At 41.7% G+C, this 19299-nt stretch overlaps 1 protein-coding gene across 3 annotated transcripts in view; it reads right to left on the bottom strand.

The window, feature by feature from the left end:
- Positions 1 to 1869: 1869 nt before the first annotated feature.
- Positions 1870 to 19299, bottom strand: part of FZD3 (frizzled class receptor 3) — an 80640-nt gene continuing 63210 nt past the window's right edge. For all 3 annotated transcript variants that reach the window (XM_054021342.1, XM_054021344.1, XM_054021345.1), the window contains 3 exons: positions 5908 to 6056; positions 3730 to 3963; positions 1870 to 2896 (listed from right to left, as the gene is read on the bottom strand). In XM_054021342.1, the coding sequence (XP_053877317.1) occupies positions 2683 to 2896; positions 3730 to 3963; positions 5908 to 6056 (597 nt within the window). In that variant the 3' untranslated portion in view covers positions 1870 to 2682. The remainder of the gene's footprint in view (positions 2897 to 3729; positions 3964 to 5907; positions 6057 to 19299) is intronic.

Genomic DNA, 19299 nt, shown 5'->3' on the forward strand with positions numbered 1-19299 from the left:
GAATTGGAATTTTGTCAACCTAAAAGCCATTCAAACACATCTCATACCCACCTGCTTTAAAAGAGATGATCTAGAATAAGACTTAACCTAATACACGACTGTGGCAGTTAGCTATACATAGAGCCAATCCAACAGAAATTATAGGGTCTATTCTGCCCTCCAAGCATGTGTGCACAGTAACTTTTATCACTATTAATGGATTTACATAGAGGGGAGAGTATAGAGTAAGCTTCCAAAATTTTTTATTTGAAGTTGGTTTTGGTTCATGCCTCTCCTTTGGAGCAAAGCCTGGTCAGGCTGGGAAAAGCAATTTATAGTAAACAGATTTTTAAAGGCATGGTGACTCCAAGAGCAACCTTTGATTTTAAAGAGTAAAATGGCTAAGTGATTTGCTGTCATGTCATTGGGGAATAATTAAAATGAATAATGGTTCCACAGCTTAAGTCTTGCTGCTCCAAAAAGCCTCTGAAGTACATATCCTGGGTTTTTGCCCTTTTTTTTTTGCCCCCAAGGTTATGCCATCCAAGCACGTACAAAGCCTTTTCAACATGCCTCAAGCAGGTCTAAAAGGGAATGAATATTAGGACAATGAAAAAGTGTACATTTCCCAGCAGTATTCTACAGTAATGACTGAGGTAGGTTCAAATGTAACCACTGTTTCTTCAAGGTGAATGATACCTGAAAGTTAGGCCAGGTCTACACTGGCTGGTCGGGGAGATCGATCTAAGTTACGCAACTTCAGCTATGTGAATAACGTAGCTGAAGTCGACGTACTTAGACCTACTCACTTTGGTGTCTTCACTGCGGTGAGTCGACTGCTGCCGCTCCCTCGTCAACTCCGCCTGTGCCTCTTGCGGCGGTGGAGTACAGGAGTTGACGGGAGAGCGCTCGGGGATCGATGTATCGCGTCTAGTCTACCCCCCGATCCGGCAAGTAGTGTAGACATACCCTTACAATAGCTGCTTCAGATCTACTGTACCATTTAAAACATGACTTGACTTTGCCTACAATGTCCACAAAGACATGGTATACCCTAAAGGCAAAAGAAGAGCAAAATTATTCATGTTTCCATAAAAATCCGAGAATTCTCTGTTCCGAACGATAGTGGAGAGCTGGATAGAAAAGACCCATAATATAAACCAAATATTCTCTCCAGTGCACAGCCCACCTAAATGGGTTGGGGGCCTACTGAGGGGGAATGTGAAAACCTGCTCAACCTCCAAGACTACAGAGTGGCAGCAGTTCCTAACCCCGACCACCCCTTCACCTCCTTTCCACAGCAGTGTAATCTGGCTGGTGGATCTATGCAGTCATGGATCCACTGCTGCACTCCTTCCTTGATACTCTCCCACCTACCTCTAAACCCCCCACTCCACAACATACTCAGTATAAAGGGAGCCTTCACAGAGCACATTTCTGTGGTCTCCTGGTGGGTTCCCACATAAACTCCCTGCATCCATTTCACCCACCCCTCCAAACCCAAGCTGCAGGGGTTGGGATCAGGATTTGTTCTTATAGGTCCATAAGGAGAGAGTTCGAACATTCTAGTTTAAATGGAAAACCAGGTTCCTCCATCATGCATTTGAGGGGTCAGGAACAGGCAATCTCAGTTTTTGTATGTTAATTTAAAAATGGGTAGCTGAATATTATTATTATTATTATTTTTTTTTTTTTTTTTTTTTTAATGGAGATATCCCATCTCCTAGAACTGGAAGGGACCTTGAAAGGTCATCGAGTCCAGCCCCCTGCCTTCACTAGCAGGACCAAGTACTGATTTTGCCCCAGATCCCCAAGTGGCCCCCTCAAGGATTGAACTCACAACCCTGGGTTTAGCAGGCCAATGCTCAAACCACTGAGCTATCCCTAGGTAACTGGCTTCAAATTGAGTTTTCCACCTCTCCCCACAGAAAAATTGTAAACAAGTAGAAAATTTAAATAGTATTTGGTAAAAAGGCCAGGACAATACCAATTTAAAAAAATCATGCCTTCCCTGCCCCACAGCCCAACAATTGACCCTGAACAATTCTGTAAGAACTGACCATCTTCACTGGAGTTTCCATTCTTCCTACGGAATGCTCATTCTTTTGTTTTATTTCCAGCATAACTGTTTAAAAATGCCTGCTGATTTCTCACAGATGCCCTTTGTACAGTAGTTAATATGCAGCCCTCCCTCTGTGCTTGATGACAACAAGTACCACTTTATTATCTAATCAGAGACAAAAGGGTTTCATGGAAGAACTCCTTCAAATATTCAAGAGAGTTTCCTTCTGCTTATTGGAACTCTTAACATGACCTCACCAGTGAGTCTTCAAAGGTAACAATTACTGAAATTCAAAGTATTTAGGGATTTTTCTAATAAGAAATCCAGCTATGATGTATGATGGGAAAATAACAAGTTATCAAATAAATTATTAATAATTATCTACTGGTAGGTTCAAGATGAAGCTACCACTAGCTTTTACTTTTGTTAATTTCCAGATTGCTGATCACTGTGCATCCTAGCACTGATGTAAGCACAACGACAGCTGGCTTTAAAAAGGCAAAGCCAAACTTCAGCTTCCTGATACAAAAAAAAATCAGCACCAAATGGGAAGCACGATAATACTGAGTATTATCGCATCACTGAGAAATGGACTCCAAGTAACACTGTTGTAGGAGGTTCTCCTTTATGTTGAAAGCAAATCAAGCACTGGTTCCATCCTCTTCAATAACCCGGTTCATGCTGGTACCATGCGTGATGTGGGTCATTGGGTTGTTGCTGAGATCCCTGATGCTGCTGTGACGGGACTGTTCATTGAGCCGATGTGAACTGCTATGCCTGGAGTGATCAGTCAGTCGTGACATGCTGCCATGAGGTAGTCTGTCTTCTATGCCTCTGTAGCTGCAGGGGGTGTACCTAATTTATAAAAACAAGGCCAATTTCATTATTACTTCAGGTGAGAGAGATGGAGAGTGTGTGTAAGTATGTAAATAAATAACTCTTGATTATATATAGTACTATGTTTTTATGAAAAACAGAAGGACTCATTCTACTTGGCTCTGCCACTGAACTCATGTGTGACCTCTGGCAAGTTGCTTTACCTTTCTATGTTCCCCCCCTCCTCCCATCTATAAAATGAGGATAAGGATACTCACCATAGCACCATACAGACATTGAGAATAATAATTTGGTGAGTAAATACAAGTTACCTAATGGTCTCTTCAACTAAGCTACATTTTTTTTTAAAATTTCAGTAGAACTACAACAATTTACTCCAGCTGAGGATCTGGCACGTTCTTCAGTTAGTCAAACTCACAGAAGTGTACAGAGCAGCTGTGCTCAAACACTACACTGAACTTGGAACAGATTTCATTTCCCATGCAGTAGATACCACACACACACACACACACACACACACACACACACACACACACGGCACATTCTGGCTCAGTAGAGAAAGAGCTATTGGCTGCATTCATACTCTGACTAATCCATACACTCATAACTACTGAAAGAAGTTATGGTACATTTCCTCTTTCCAACCCAGATGTTAAAGTTCTTTAAGGACCAAATGGAAAGGATATAATCATTAGTTTGGGAAGGTGAATATTAGCAGAGGTTCAGAAGCCAACCTCATGGTGGCCAAAGCGTAGCCAAATGAAAAAGTGCAGGTAGTGACCAGGATTCCCCCTGAATATAGAGGCTCAACTCCATTGACATTAGAATTTTAAACTATGCATGGAACTCACCTGCCATCACGGGACCTATGCAGGCTGCCATGGTAGCTGCTTACTTTGCTGTGGACGCTGCCTGCTTTGCTCCTCTGGTCATCCATCATAGCCAGATGAGTAGATGAGGCATGAGTGGAAGTCCCCTGAGTGGAAGTGCCCCTTGACTTTCGGATAATGGGGGTATTAGGATCCCTCAGAAGTGACTGAGCAAAATCGGGCTCCTGCAGCACCTGGCGGCTCTCATTTACAGCTCTAGTCAAAACGTGGAATTGGAATAATTAATGTTCAAATAAAAAATACAGCAAAGCGATCACAACAGCTCTTCCAAACTGGCCTCTGCTCTCAATAAACATATAGTTTTAATACACACATTATGGTCAAAATGTTACAACTTGGTACCTAAAGAGCAGTGAGGCAGAACAATCAGGCCACTTATTTAGTTGCCTACATATGGATTGAGTTGCCTAATTTTAAGCACCCCAATTTGAACATTTTGGCCAATGCTTAGAGAATCGCCCTGTAACCTGCAATTGCTCTTCCTCTTCTAGTATAGGCACGTGGAGCATATGGTAGCATAATTGCAATGTAAATAAAAGGTTTGCCATTACCTCACATGACTCCAGCAGCTTCATGAATCCTATGGATCATGCAAGAACTAGAAGCAGTGTAATTTTCTTTTAAACCTGGAATTCCCTTATGGCGTTACCTCTGGAGAGTTCAGAGATACTGCCCAGATTCCTGCAGAAGCAGTCATCTACATAAACAGGAAGTCACTACCTTCCCCAAAATGGTATTTTTAAAACTGAATTATAAATGTCCGTAAGAGCAGCATATTTTGTAAAGTACAAAATATACAGAATCTGTCTTTGCCTTATCTCAAGGATTGTGGTTCCCAGCCTGGTTTTTTGGAGCCCTTCTGTGGGATTGGTGGACGGATGCACTTTTAGTATCCTCTAGCTATGCTCTGGCAGAGTTGCCAGTGATTTTTCTGTCCATTTGATCTCTTTTTAGTTATTTTGTAGACAGGAAAAAAAAATGTTTTTTAAGCTCTCGTTTTTGTGTCCCTTCTCCTAGGGTCTCCCCCCTCACCTGATGGCTCTTTCTTCTCATTCTCCCACTCATCAAAATGCTACACAGTCTACTTGGCATGGGGCTGTCCGTTGACAGCTCCGTGAAGAAAAAACAGCTCTGCCTCTCACTGATGATTTAACTGCCACAGCAACAGAAGAGAGCAGCTTGAGGCAGAAGGCTGGCGTGTACTGTTGCAGGACAGTACATGCCAAGGGCCACCACAGGAACATGGCAACAAGCCTGGAAGCTTCAAGGAGTCACCCACTACTTTAACTGAAGGAGAATGTTTAGGATAGAACAACTGGTGTCATGCAGCCTTCTCTGCCCCATTGCTCAGATCCTCCGCCCTATCTCCTACTCCACTCAGACTAGCCTGTCACCTCCAGCGATATCCAGGCTAGGAAATATTGCCTTAGTCTCTACACAGCCTTAGTTGAAAGGGTGTATTTGGGTAGATAAAAGATGTATTAATTATATTAAGTTGCTATGAATCTTATAGCAGTGACCACATTTATTAGGTTACCTTTTGCCTTAAAATCTGCCCCAACTATATTGAGTGCAATTTTCCTCCATTTTTAGTAGAAGACCACTTTAGTGTTAAGCAGTGGATTTTGTCAGTCCATGGAGAGGTCACTTAAGACCGATTTCACTGTAATTAATTTGATTAAACTGCAGTTTGGTAGGGGCTTCAATGCACAATAGAAGGATTAAGAAAATGTACACAACTGCTGCAGAATCATGGTGGAAAAAATGTTTGCTTCATTTCAATAGAAAGGATCAGTTGTCTAGCTGAGGAGATGGTGCTTCTAGAGAAGGAAGCTATACTACTGCACATTTCAGAAAGTGACAAAAATGTATGGTATCGTGGCATATCCCATTTGCTCTAAGAACAAGGAAGCAGAATAGCTTGATAATTGATGAAGAATGTTAATTTGATTCTGTTATCAAGAAAACAATCTGGTGCAAATACATGACATTTCTAGGCAAGTTGCCTCTGCTCCCATCCCTCTCCCCAAGAAGGAACTAGTTAGGACAGGATTAACTCAAAGTGCTCTCTCAGGATTACAGGAGAGAAAGGGTTTATTTGCCAATATTACACTGGTAAGTCTTTCACATAACACTCACTCTTTTTTCCTGCGTCCATGAAAAAAGCTGGCCCATTCAAAGCAGGTCTTTTTACTTCCAACCCAAAAGACAGAAGGGATCCCAACTACTAGAGCCATAAGATACTTCATCAGAAAGAGAATCAGGTCTGGGCGGCTCATCTGAGAGATCTAGAGAGAGGAAAACAGAAAAGAACATGTTGCAAACCATTATAGTTTGCTACTCCAGCTATTAACTAATTTAAAATAACTGTCTCAGACTTGAGCCAAAGTAAACATCATCAGGGTTCCTTTGTTTCACAGTTCTATAGAGCTTCACAGAACAATGTGCAGGCTGGTGCAGTGTAAAAACAAAAGATTCAAATGCTCGGAGGTCTTGTATTTCTGGTCTGGTGTGGTGTTTGCCGAACAATTTTGAAATATTATTGGTTCAAAAATGAGCCTTTGTAATTTGCGAATAGAGATAAACTACATAAACTCACGTGCTCCAACTTCTGTTGGAAAGTCAATAATACAGACACCTCCACATCATGGAACATATTCAACAACCCCTTGTCCCTTATTCCAGTGAGGATCAGATTCTTGTTTTCCATTTCCTAGAGTCTTGGTTTGTCAGCAAGGTAATACTACACGATTCTTACTCCCCATTGGATGATTCATGAAGAAACAATCACAGTTTATACTAAGTCATTATTAGCAAACAATGTGGGCATTTGTTTGACAAAATTTATGATCAGGACATTTGGGGAACTTCCTGAGTTGTAGCCGCAAGACATGAACCATAAAAAACAAACAAGATTTCAAGCTGAAGTTTAAAAGAACTAATTTTCCCTGAACCAACCCACCACCTTGTTGCAAGAAGAGCTAATTCACTCTGCATTCCCTGCTTTGCACTGCTACAGTATCCCAGAACTATTCACGTGACACTTTCACTAAAACCAGTCACAATTGAAAAAAATACCCTCAGTCTCAGAGGTCCACGATCAGGAAGCCATTTCCTATCTCAGGGTCTCCAACTTCTGGTTGACCTTCATTGAAAGCTTCCACTGGCAGTATACAATCTGCCATTAAATGATGTAGGAAATAATCTGAGGAGCAGAATACCATGACCAGAGGTGTGCTTCACGCAATACGGTCTTAAACACAAAACACTCACTTCCTGTTTACTAGCAATATAAATATTTATTTAGAGCAAAATCAGAAAGCAGTGTGATGATCTGAATCCAATACCATGCATACAATGCCCTAAATTAACATTGGGCAAACAAACCACGATAAAGCTGTCTTTTCACAGGATGAAAATTCAACTGGAGTGTCATCAAGCAGGGTTCAGTAGCTATTGTATCAAGATAACTTTATAAAAGCAACAGAATGTCTGATCAGCTGCGGTCTACTCAATTACATCTCATTTTCTGATGTGCATGTCAGTAGATGTACATACCAGTGAAGATACAATAGTAATTATTATAACACTTTGCATCTCTATAGGGTCTTCCCCACCAAGGATCTCAAAGCCCTTTACAAACAGTAGCATTTACTTGTGACGTTGGCAAGTATAATTATCCCCATTTTACAGATGAGAAAAATGGAGGTACAGAGAGGTTAAGTGACTTTCTTAAAGTCACACAGCACATCCGTGGCAAAAAAAGGAATACAAACTAAAATTTAACTACTATATGGCATTCCTTCATCATGGACATAGATTTTTTAAAAATGATTAAACCAAAGACAAGCATTATCATGAAACTACTATTCTTTAAGTTCCTGTGCCCATTCAAGTGAGCTCAATTTGCCCATTGTCATTAGTTTGCTCAGCATCCCTTTTAATCTAGTTTCCACCACTTTCTGCCACAGAGCAACTATTGATGTTGATGGCCTTTGACAACACTATAGACTTCTCCATATTTTTGTCCATTTAACCATACAAAACTGATCTGAAAGCTTCCTAGGTGGTATTGTACACAACCCTATTATGGTGGTGTCCGCCCCCCCTTTTGAGTGGACCATTCTGTTTAAATCAAACAAGTATCCTGAGTTAAGCTTTCAAAAAAAAAAAAAAAAAAAAAAAAAAAGCCTCATTACTACACAAGAACTACATTTTATACAATTTGAATAGCTTTGAAATGTGTAAATGGGGCACTAATTTGGTGGGAAGCATAATGTCCTAATGTAGATAAAAGATTTGGACAGACTTATATACAAGAGTCTATTCCCTGCATACGGGACCAAATTCTCTACTGGCATAACTATAAATGACTTCTTGGATTTACAACATCACAGAATTTAGTCCATTGTATTAATATGAAATTATGCCTCTGCTACCAAAGCCCCCAGTGATCTACTGATCATTATAATGCCTGTTACACAGGATATACTCTGAAAAGTGCCATGCTTAATTCAGTGCTTGAATCATAGCACACCATCATTTTAACTTCAATCAGGAGTTAAAATTAACTCCAACTTCAAGGAGTTTTATGTTGGTCCTATTGTTACCTACTAGACATCCCTGTGTGTGAAGAAGCCTAATCCATTTCCCCCAAAATATCCTTATCTGAAAATCTTCTGATAAAAAATGGTCAAAAGAATAAAACTTAAAAACCACACCAATTATAAACTGTACCCTAACAACAATCTTGTAGACTTGTGAATGTACAGCATCTCCTAGTCCTACAGAAATGGGGCACCATTGTTTACCACTGCAAATAAGTGAATCTTCACTGCATAGATTAAGTGCAAACCAATACTTTAATACAAACGTATTCATCTGGATTATATCAGCACTTTTGGGTTCAGCACATCCATGCTTGGTGGATTTCCAAAAGGTTCCAGGTGAAACTTAATTTAATTTATTTATTTTATATATATAACACACACACACACACTTCTTCTCTAACATGTTTTGATGAGCAGTAAAAGCATCATCATTGGCCTCTGAGTTAGCAGCCATTGACATTAATTGGGCAGTTTACACCTCAGAACACACTAATTGCTTTTAAAGCCTTTGGGTCCACACACTACTTTAAGAGTGAGGATTTAAGGAAACATCTAAAGCAGCAGCATATATTCACTCTGAGCAGAAGCTAGCGTTGCCAACTCTGACTGAAGCTATTCCGGGAGATTTTCCCCCCCCAACATAAAGTAATGTCATTTTCTTAAAATATCCTATTAAAATCCCCCAGCTTGCTTTCAATAGTCACTGGGAGATCGATGCCGATTCTGGGAGACTTCAGGCTAATCTGGAGGGTTGGCAACCTAGCTGAAGCACTCCTAGAAGAACACACAAATAGGGTATTAAATTTCAATCCTTTATTTTGTATTAAGTGCAATTGAAAATATGATTTGGGAGCTAGACATTTTGACAAAGCCTTTTACAAAGTATAAAATCAATCAAGTGTGGGAGGGGAAGAATGAAGATACCAACTGTCAACTCACTCAAGAGTCACAGAAAGGTTTTCTTTTAAAAAAAAAAGCATATTGTAAGGAAGTATCACCACTATAAAAAGTAGCTGAAAAAGATGCGTACAAGAGTATTCTGGTTCTTCTTTCAGCATACCAGCAAAGTGGATAAAAGCTATGTCAGTCAGCAGGGGCTTACTGTTATAACCTGCTGCAAATACTAAAGTTTATTTTTTAAAATCCCAAAAGTTGAACTATTGATGTAGATTGTTAAAAGAAAAATTGAAATGCCATTAAAGGATTAAAAGTGTGCCTCTCCTACTGACTTTTCTACAAAACACCTGACATCTGCTGATCTAGGCCTAGTTAAACTGCACAAAACAAGTATTACAATGACAAGGAACACCAAGAATTGCATAACATGAAGTGTTGTCACAGGATTTTGTCTTCTTTACCCACACTAACAAAGCACTGTATTAAATCAGTACTGCAAGAACTTGTACTGTAACTCACTCATGAGATAAGTGTCAAATACAATCTGACATATTTGCACTTTGTCTCTGTGGCACAAAGAAAGGTCCCATTTAAAATAAAATCCCTTTTAACTAGTGACACGCTGGCAGACCAGGTTTCAGCTCTTGTCAAGTCTTTAGGCCTCAGCCAAGCACTGACAAATTCATTCTGGAAACCAGTCCAGCTCACCTGTGTGTTAGTATGGTTAAGATGGGATAAGTTGGTCTCTTGGGACTGGAAGCAACCTGAATCTTTTATGATCTTTGATGCTTAGCACCCATCACTAAGTCCAGCTTGCCGGGATGGCAGGATAGTCTGGAATGCCCAAAGGGATTTTCTGTGACTATGATAAGACTGTTATAGTGCTCCAGGAGTTCACATGTGTTATTGGGTTGGTGAAATCTAATTATAGAACATAGAACCCATTTGGGGTCTCTGCCCTGCCTTGTTGACAGTCTGCCCTGAGGTCGGCACTCACGGTTATGAGCCACTCCAGACAGCATGACAACTAGTCCAATCAAAAATAGGAACATGAAAATGTTAGAATAAGCACAGGCTTTTTGTGAAGTTTGACTTCACCAATCCAAATCCCAAAGTGAAGAGTTCACAGAGAATTTAAAGTCAAGTTCAATTGTAGTTATTTAAGCTATTGCACAAAATCTTTCATGGGTTAAGATATCGGTATCCTCTTCAAAGAATGAAACTGCATTTATGGTACTTCTCACTTTAAAAAAACAAACAAGTGCAACAAAGAAAATCGAAGGTTAAGTAAAAAAAAAAAAAAAACAACAGTATGGAGATAATCTGCCAACGACAATGAATAGACTTCAAAGACGTTTTTGTGAACTATGTCCAAGGCATTCCTGTTTCACATCACCTTTTAGGCTCTGGTTCATGACACATACTGTAGCAACTTACATGGCATGACATCTCCTTCAACAAGGACAAGTGCAGAGTCCGGCACTTTGGACAGAAGAATCCCATGCACTGCTACAGGCTGGGGACTGACTGGCTAAGTGGCAATTCTGCAGAAAAGGACCTGGGGATTACAGTGGACGAGAAGCTGGATATGAGTCAACAGTGTGCCCTTGTTGCCAAGAAGGCTAACGGCATATTGGGCTGCATTAGTAGGAGCATTGCCAGCAGATTAAGGGAAGTGATTATTCCCCTTTATTCGGCACTGGTGAAGCCAAATCTGGAGTACTGTTTTGGGACCCCCATTACAGAAAAGATGTGGACAAATTGGAAAGAGTCCAGTGGAGGGCAACAAAAATGCTTAGGGGGCTGGAGCACATGATTTATGAGGAGAGGCTGAGGGAACTGGGCTTATTTAGTCTGCAGAAGAGAAGAGTGATGGGGGATTTGATAGCAGCCTTCAACTACCTGAAGGGGGGTTCCAAAGAGGATGGAGCTCGGCTGTTCTCAGTGGTGGCAGATGACAGAACAAGGAGCAATGGTCTCAAGTTGCAGTGGGGGAGGTCTAGGTTGGATATTAGGACAAACTATTTCACTAGGAGGGTGGTGAAGCACTGGCATGGGATCTCTAGGGAGGTAGTATAATCTCCATCCTTAGAGGTTTTTAATGCCCGGCTTGACAAAGCCCTGGTTGGGATGATTTAAAAAAAAAAAAAAAAAAATTAGTGGAGATATCCTATCTCCTAGAGCTGGAAGGGACCTTGAAAGGTCATCGAGTCCAGCCCTCTGCCTTCACTAGCAGTACCAAATACTGATTTTTGCCCCAGATCCCTAAGTGGCCCCCTCAAGGATTGAACTCACAACCCTGGGTTTAGCAGGCCAATGCTCAAACCCCTGAGCTATCCCTCCCCCTGGTGTTGGTGTTGGTGTTGGTCCTGGTCCTGCTTTAAGCAGGGGGTTGGACTAAATGACCTCCTGAGGTCTCTTCTACCCTTAATCGTCTAGGATTCTATGACATCCGCACACCCACACAAATGGTTTAGACACAGGGTACATTTACATAGCAAGTAGGATCCAGAGGTAGAGAGTCTCAGAGCCTGGGCTTACAGACTCGGGCTTGTGGGAGCTCATGCTACAGCACTAAAAAAATAGCTGTGTAAACATTCAGGCGCTGGCTAGAACTCTGGTTCTGAAGCTGGTGCCCCCACTCCCCTTCCTAGCCTTCAGAGCCCCAGCCGGAAAAATCGACACAGCTATCTTTTAGTGCTGTAGCATAAGCCCGAGTCTCAGACTTCTATTTATCATTACACGTGCTGGCCTGCCACTCACACTTCTCTATCAATCTTAATGTTATTGGGGAACTTCAAGCAAATAATTGAGATAATCTATTTCTTTAGTTTCCTATTGGTCAGCTTTGCAGATGCGACGGTATCCTCATACATTGTAACAAATGTATAATATGATAAGCAAACATAAGGGCACTTTCTCCTTATCAGGCTGTCAAGGGCTCTCAGTGACCTAAAAATATTGACAAATCAAGTCTCTCTTATAGGCCTAACAGAACTGAATATAAGAACGGCCATACTGGGTCAGACCAGTGGTCCATCTAGCTCAGTACCCCATCTTCTGTCAGTGGCCAGTGCCAGATGCTTCAGAGGGAAATGAACAGAACAGGGCAATTTCGAGTGATCAATCCCCTGTTGCCCAATCTCAGCTTCTGGCAGTCAGAGATTTAGGGACACCTAAAAGATTGGTGAGGTATGACTTCTCTTTACAAAAATTGTGTTGACTTTTCCTTAACACATCATGTTCATCTACGCAACTGATAATTCTGTTCTTTACTACAGTTTCAACTAATTTGCCTGGTTCTGAAGATAGGTTTACTGATCTGTAATTGCCAAGATCACCTCTGGAGCCTTTTTTAAACATGAGCATTACATTAGCTATTGCCAGTCATCTGGTACAGAGGCTGATTTAAGCAATAGGTCATACACCACAGTTGTTCGTTCTGCAATTTTATATGGGCACTCCTTCACAACTCTTGGGTGAATACTCTCTGGGTCTGGTGACTTTTTATTGTTTATCAATTTGTTCCAAAACCTCATCTATTAACCTCTCCTCTGGGACACTTCCTCAGATTGGTCAGAAGGGCTAAAAAGAAGGGCTCAGGTGTAGGAATCTCCCTCATATCCTCTGCAGAGAAGACCAATGCAAAGAATTCATTTAGCTTCTCTGCAATGGCCTTGTCTTCTCCGAGTGCTTCTTTAGCATCTTGATCCTCCAGTGGCCCAGCTGATTGTTTGGCAGGTTTCCTGCTTCTGAGGTATTTAATTTTTTGTGTGTCTTTTGCTAGTTGCTTTTCAAATTCTTTTTTGGCCTGCCTAATTATTACACACTTACACTTGACCTGCCAGAGTTATGTTCCTTTCTATTTTCCTCAGGAGGATTTGACTTCTAATTTTTAAAAGAGGTCTTTTTGTCGCTAAATCACCTCTTTTACTCTGTTTAGCCATGGTGGCGGTCATCTTACCGTTTTATTTTTTATTTGGGGTATATTTGTAGTTTGAGCCTCTATTATGGTGTTTTTTAAAAGTTTCCATGCAGCTTGCAGACATTTCACTTTTCCTTTTAATTTCCATTTATCTAGGCTCCTCATTTTGGTGTAGTTCCCCTTCTTGATGTTAAATACTACTGTGACAGGTTTCTTTGGTATTTCCCGCCCCCTACAACGATGTTAAATTTAATTAGATTATGGTCACTATTACCTGAATGGTTCAGCTATATTCACCTCTTGGACCAGATGCTATGCTCCACTTGGTATTAAATCAAGAACTGCCTTTCCTCTTGTGGGTACCAGGACTAGCTGCTCTGAGAAGCAGCCATTAATGGTGTCCAGAAATTATATCTCTGCATCCTATCCTGAGGTGACATCTTCCCAGTCAATGTGGGGATAGTTGAAATCTCCCGTTATTGGGTTTTCTGTTTTTGTAGCCTCTCTAATCTCCCTGAGCATTTCACAGCCACCATATGAGTCAGGTGGTTGGTAGTATAGTTCTACTGCTATACTCTCATTATGCAAGCATTGAATTTCTATCAGTAGTTATTCCATCATACTGTCTGATTCATTTAAGATTTTTACTATATTTGACTGAGCTTTCTTTCACATATACTGCCACTCCCCCCCCATCAGTGTGAGCTACTCAGTCATTCCTATATATTTTGTATCCTGATACTACAGTGTTCCATTGATTATTATCGCTCCACCACGTTTCTGTGATGCTTTTTATATCAATATCCTCATTTAATACCAGACAATCCAGTTCACCCATCTTATTATTTAGACTTCTTGTATTTGCATACAAGCACTTACAAAACTTATCAGTATTTAGTTGTCTGCCATCATGTGATGCAATTGAATGAGACTGACTGTTTCTCTTCAGTTCCTACCTGTACTTCATCACTTTCCACTTCACCTCTTTACTAGGATATAGAGTATCCCCTTTAATAAATCCTGCCCTAAGGAATGTGTCTGTCCAATCTATGTGCTCCTCCACACCTGTTGGCTTTCCCCAGCCCTTAGTTTAAAAACTCCTCTATGACCTTTTTACTTTTACGTGGCAGCAGTCTGGTTCCATTTTGATTTAGGTGGAGCCCATCCTTCCTGTATAGATTCCTCCTTTTCCAAAAGTACCTAGTAAACCTAAATCCCTCCTCTGAACACCAACATCTCCTCCACACATGGTAGACACTGCAGTTCTGCCTGTCTAACTGGCCCTGTGTGTGGAACTGGAAGCATTTCAGAGAATGCGACCATGGAAGTACTGGACTTGTATCTCTTACCTAGCAGCCTAAATTTGGCCTCCAGGACCCCAGCTACCTCTCCCTGCGTCACTGGTAACTGCCTGTACCATGGATCACTGGCTCCTCCTCAGCACTGCACATAGGTCTGACTAGATGTTTCATGAGGTCTGCAACCTTTGCACCCAGCAGTCAATTCACCATGCAGTCCTTTCGGTCATCACAGATCCAACTATCTACATTTCTAATAACTGAATTCCCCATTACTTTTACCTGTCTTCCTAATAATACGGGTCCCCTGCCCTGGAGAGTTATCTTCAGTGTGAGATGATACCATGACATCTGGAAGGAGGGTCCCAGCTATGGGACTGATTCCCTCCATTCGAGCTTGGTGTTCTTTCCTTCAGACTTTCATCCTCAACAGCACAGAAGCCGTCAGAGTGAGGGTGGGACCATTCTACTGTTTCCCAGAAAGTCTTGTCTATGTACTTCTGTCTCCCTTGGCCTCTGTTCAGCCACTCGAGTCTCAAGAGCCCATACGCAGTCTCTGAGAGCCATTAGCTGCTGGCACCAAATGCACACACATGCCACCTGCCCACAAGGCTAGAAATCATAGATGCCACATACAGTGCAATAAACTGGATAGCCCCACTCTGCTGCTGGACTTCTGCCTGCATTATTTTCTCTCTTGCAGGAAATTTTGTTTGTTTGGTGCATGCGTGTGTGTTTATTTTTTGAGGGGTGGGGTGGTGGTATTAGCCTAAAATTAGAGAAGGTTTATTAGGGTTTTATTTATTTACTTAGGTTTATTATTATTTATCTGGCTCACACTACCTCTCTAAACTCCCTTGGAAACTCCCATTTGCTAGCTCCTCTGGTCACCTATGAGCTGGCTTTTTAAACCCGTTCTTCCTGAGTAGTCCCACCCCCTTATCAAGAGATCCTAAGGGATTAGGGTTCAAAAGATGGCAGGTTAGAGCCTTGTTAAGAAGCTCTCAGCCTTGCCTAGCAGGCCGCTGGGCTCAGCACACAGCCCCCAGCACACAGCCCCCCAAAACAGAACACACTATAAACTTCAATTAAGCAGGCACAAGGCAGGCAAGTACACCCAACGCACTCACCCTAAGGGTCATGTAGTCACTCCTCCACCTGGAGTACTCCTTTGCAGAACTCCCGTTTGGTGCCCCTGTTCATTAGCGATAATACCTTATCTAATCAACCCTGGTGGCCAGCCCCTGCATGCCATATTGTACGTGGTGCCTCTCCAAAAGTCTGAAGACCCGTGGTACCAAAATGCTGAGCCCTGAAAGGAAGTCTTGCCACTTAGGGCAGGGTCCAAGATTGGTGACCCTTCCTTATCCTTCACACCTGCTCCTTTTCTCATAAAGACCGAATTTGTGCTTCTTTAACAATTAAGCCAGAAGCAGCCTGCAGTATCTGGCAGTGAAGGCACTTCCTGAATCAGGAGCTCCTGTAAGAGTCAGCCATGGGGTACTCCACTGAGAGCTGGTTCATTGCCCATGGCACTAAGCCTGGAGGCAATCGATGCTTCATGATATGGCGCTGCAGTGGCAGCCACGTGCCAGGGTGTAGCTAGAAAGACTGGTAGGCTGCAGAGATCTTCTCCATTCGCTTCTTTTTGCGGGTCTCTCCCTCAGCAAGCAAGAGTTTTAACATTCCACCTGCTAGAGACCAACAACTGAGTTGTCAACTGGTAAGGACAGTATATGTATGGGTGAGATTTTGTAATCAAAAGACTTAATTCTGTCTCCATCTGCTGGCTGTAAGGAACTATAAGCGTCTGGATTGGGATAAATCAAAAAGAAAAATGTATTTTCCATGATATCTAAATCATTTTGAAAGTAAACAAGGACATTATTTTAAGAGGGGTAACAAAAGGTTCAATCACACAGTGGCAGGTGTTCAATACAGAGGTTAAAAAAACCCATTAATTTTAGCATTCCTCCAGGGAAAAACAGTTCTGCAACCCAGACACACTGTTAATTTAGGATGTTCACTCATCTCTGAATATTTTTCCCTTCTGCCCAACTATCAATCATGGCTGCTTTAGCATCAAATAGCAAATTAATGAGCTTGCTGCAAATGTGAAGTTAAAGCTCAAACCCACTATTGAGTGCCCAACACCTGTCCCCCTCCTTTGGGGCACAATTCCACAACTATGCTGAGGATCTGAGATTTCCCTAAGGACAACAGGCAATGAAATTCAAATCAAGCCAGGCTTTTCTTAAAGACGAGTGAAGGGGGAGGGATTGAAGAGAATCTGTTCTAACAGTATCACCATTTTCATACAACCTCAGTCACTGTCATTACTTTTGAGCTGTTCACACTACACTCATGTGCTGCTATTTTCCCAATTAAATAGTGTTTCGGCAAGATAATTTCTGACTGTAACATGGTGTTATCTTGTTCTATCAGTAAACCTTTGAAAGGTAGGTATCAGGTCACATGGCTACCTTTCTGTTTCAAATTGGACTGACATGAAAACAGGCAACCAGGCAACACTTCTGTCTACTAAGAAGCACAAGCTTGGCGGTTACCTGGAAAGCTAAAATATAACTAAATAGCACAAAAAGAAAATTCCTAAAAATGGAGCTTTGATCTTGCTCTCACTGAAGTCAATAGTAAAATCGCTGGCTCCGGGGCAGGTGCTCCCTTTGCCCCCTCCGTCAGTGGCCTGGGCGGGGGGAGTAAAGGGGCAGGGACCTTAAAGCACTGCAGGGTCCTTTGCCGCGGCAGCGCTTTAATGTTGCTGCCCCTTCCCCACCTCCCGTCAGCGGTAAAGACGTACAACACATTTCCGCTCCGCAGTTCCTGTCGATTTCTATGTCAGTGAGTTAGTGAGCAAATCTGTAGCGCTACCTAGCAAGTTCCTGTACCACGTGTTAACGAGTCTCGCGTGTTAAATAGGTAGCACGGGGAGGCATAGCGCTACTGCACATTAAGAGGATTCACGCATAAACTGGTCTGTACTGTACCATATGGAGCAAGCTTATTGGCCCCCCCGCCCAGTTTTCTAGGTCTCCATAGATCTTTCTCTTGAAAAGGTGTCTCAAGGGAGTGTTATAAAGGTCATAACTGATTATCAGAGAGTCTAATAACTAGCTCTCTAATGCTTTTACCCTTTGAGCCCTGTAGTTTGTCATAGGTGTCAGTGAATAGCAGTTATCAGGAATTCTGATGCTAACTTCTGTTGTAGTCCTGGGGTGAGAATGCGAAGACCAAGCCTTCAGTGAAAGTCTTTCAGCACTATTAGAGCTGATCACTGGACATAAGGAATATTTATTCTGAGGATTCAGGAATGCCCTTTTCAATGTAGCAAAGACTTTCTAAAAGAACATAATGCTCATCAATGGAATCGTCGTCTCACAACCCAACTTGGTTATAAGGAAATATTTTAGTTCATGGAAACAGCTTGGAACAGAAGACAACATTCAATCAGGGTAACCCATTTTTCCTGTTCTAGCCACTGTTTGTAACTAGAGACATCATGCTATGATTCTGACACACATCAAGAGCTAGTGTCAACTGGTTCCTTTAGATCAAAGTCAACCATTAACTAAACAGAAAAATAATTTGACTTTGAATATCCTAGTTGAGAGTTTGGACCTGCCTTTTCTTGTGGACCTACTTATGCAGCTCAAGTTGGCCCCACCTCTACTAATTGACCCCCAGAGAAAAATGCTTTTTCCTGGGATAGGTTAAACTTTCCCTCGCTATTCAAATAAGTGTAATTACATCCTTGGCCATATTTCTGGGGAAAAGAGCTAAAGCTATAATGTTTGTATGAAGAGGGAGCAGCCTATTGCATTTTCATACCATGTAGTCCTTTGCCTTCCAAGTTTCTTTTCAGCTGTACACAGTATTGTCAACTTCAAGTGTTCAAAAAGTATATTAAAATACATTTTAGGTTCTTTTTCTTTGCCTTCTGAGCCTTTAAAATGCACTCAGGTCATGTTTTCAAGCTTTGCTCCATCACCATGAGGACTATAAACTTAAAAAATGAAAGTAAGATTCTCACAGACACGTGACTGAGAGCTGGGGTTTTATGGAACACACCAAATATTGTGAGACTTGTGATAAAATTGGTGAGTTGGTGTAATGGTAACAGGGCAAGATGCACTTTACACCCCTTTTAGTCCTGCTCAAGTCCACGCCTTTGTGGACAGTTGTAATTTCCTGCACCTCCTTCAAAGGGAGGAACCCTGCAGTACAGCCCGTCTTGGACTGGATTTCTGGGGGGCAGCCCCCATTTCCCAACCACATTAACACTATAGTCCCAATTGTTTGGTACCTATAAGCCCTTTTTCTTTGGGGACCGGTAACCAGCAAGCTTATTAAAGTGACTCAAAACCAGCTTCAAATCAAAACATTATTTGTTCACCCAAAAAGTATGCAGCGGGCAGAGTAAAGGGTAAAAACAATAAAGGTCTATATGCTTATTTCCCCTTATGTAAACCTTAATCTTTCCTCAAGCTTCAGTAAGTTTCATTCAGTTCAGTTACTTCTATTTCTGGGATGGGAGAAGCAGACTGCACTGGTGCAGCTCGCTCTGCCTCTCTGTAAGAGACTAACTTCCAGCCAGTGCTGACAACTGCTTCCTAGCATCTTTAAGGTTCTCGCATCCCCTTTGATCCTAGGTTTGGCCTGTGAAGAGTAAACTTTGCCAGTCTACTTGGAGCCAAGCTCGGGGTATTTCCCAATTAGCAGCTTTCCCATTGTTTCCCCAAGGACCCTATAATAGGACTCTGATCATTTATATTTACCATTGTTT

The sequence above is a fragment of the Malaclemys terrapin genome, chromosome 3 (assembly GCF_027887155.1).
Source record: "Malaclemys terrapin pileata isolate rMalTer1 chromosome 3, rMalTer1.hap1, whole genome shotgun sequence".
In the NCBI taxonomy this organism is placed as follows: domain Eukaryota; kingdom Metazoa; phylum Chordata; order Testudines; family Emydidae; genus Malaclemys; species Malaclemys terrapin.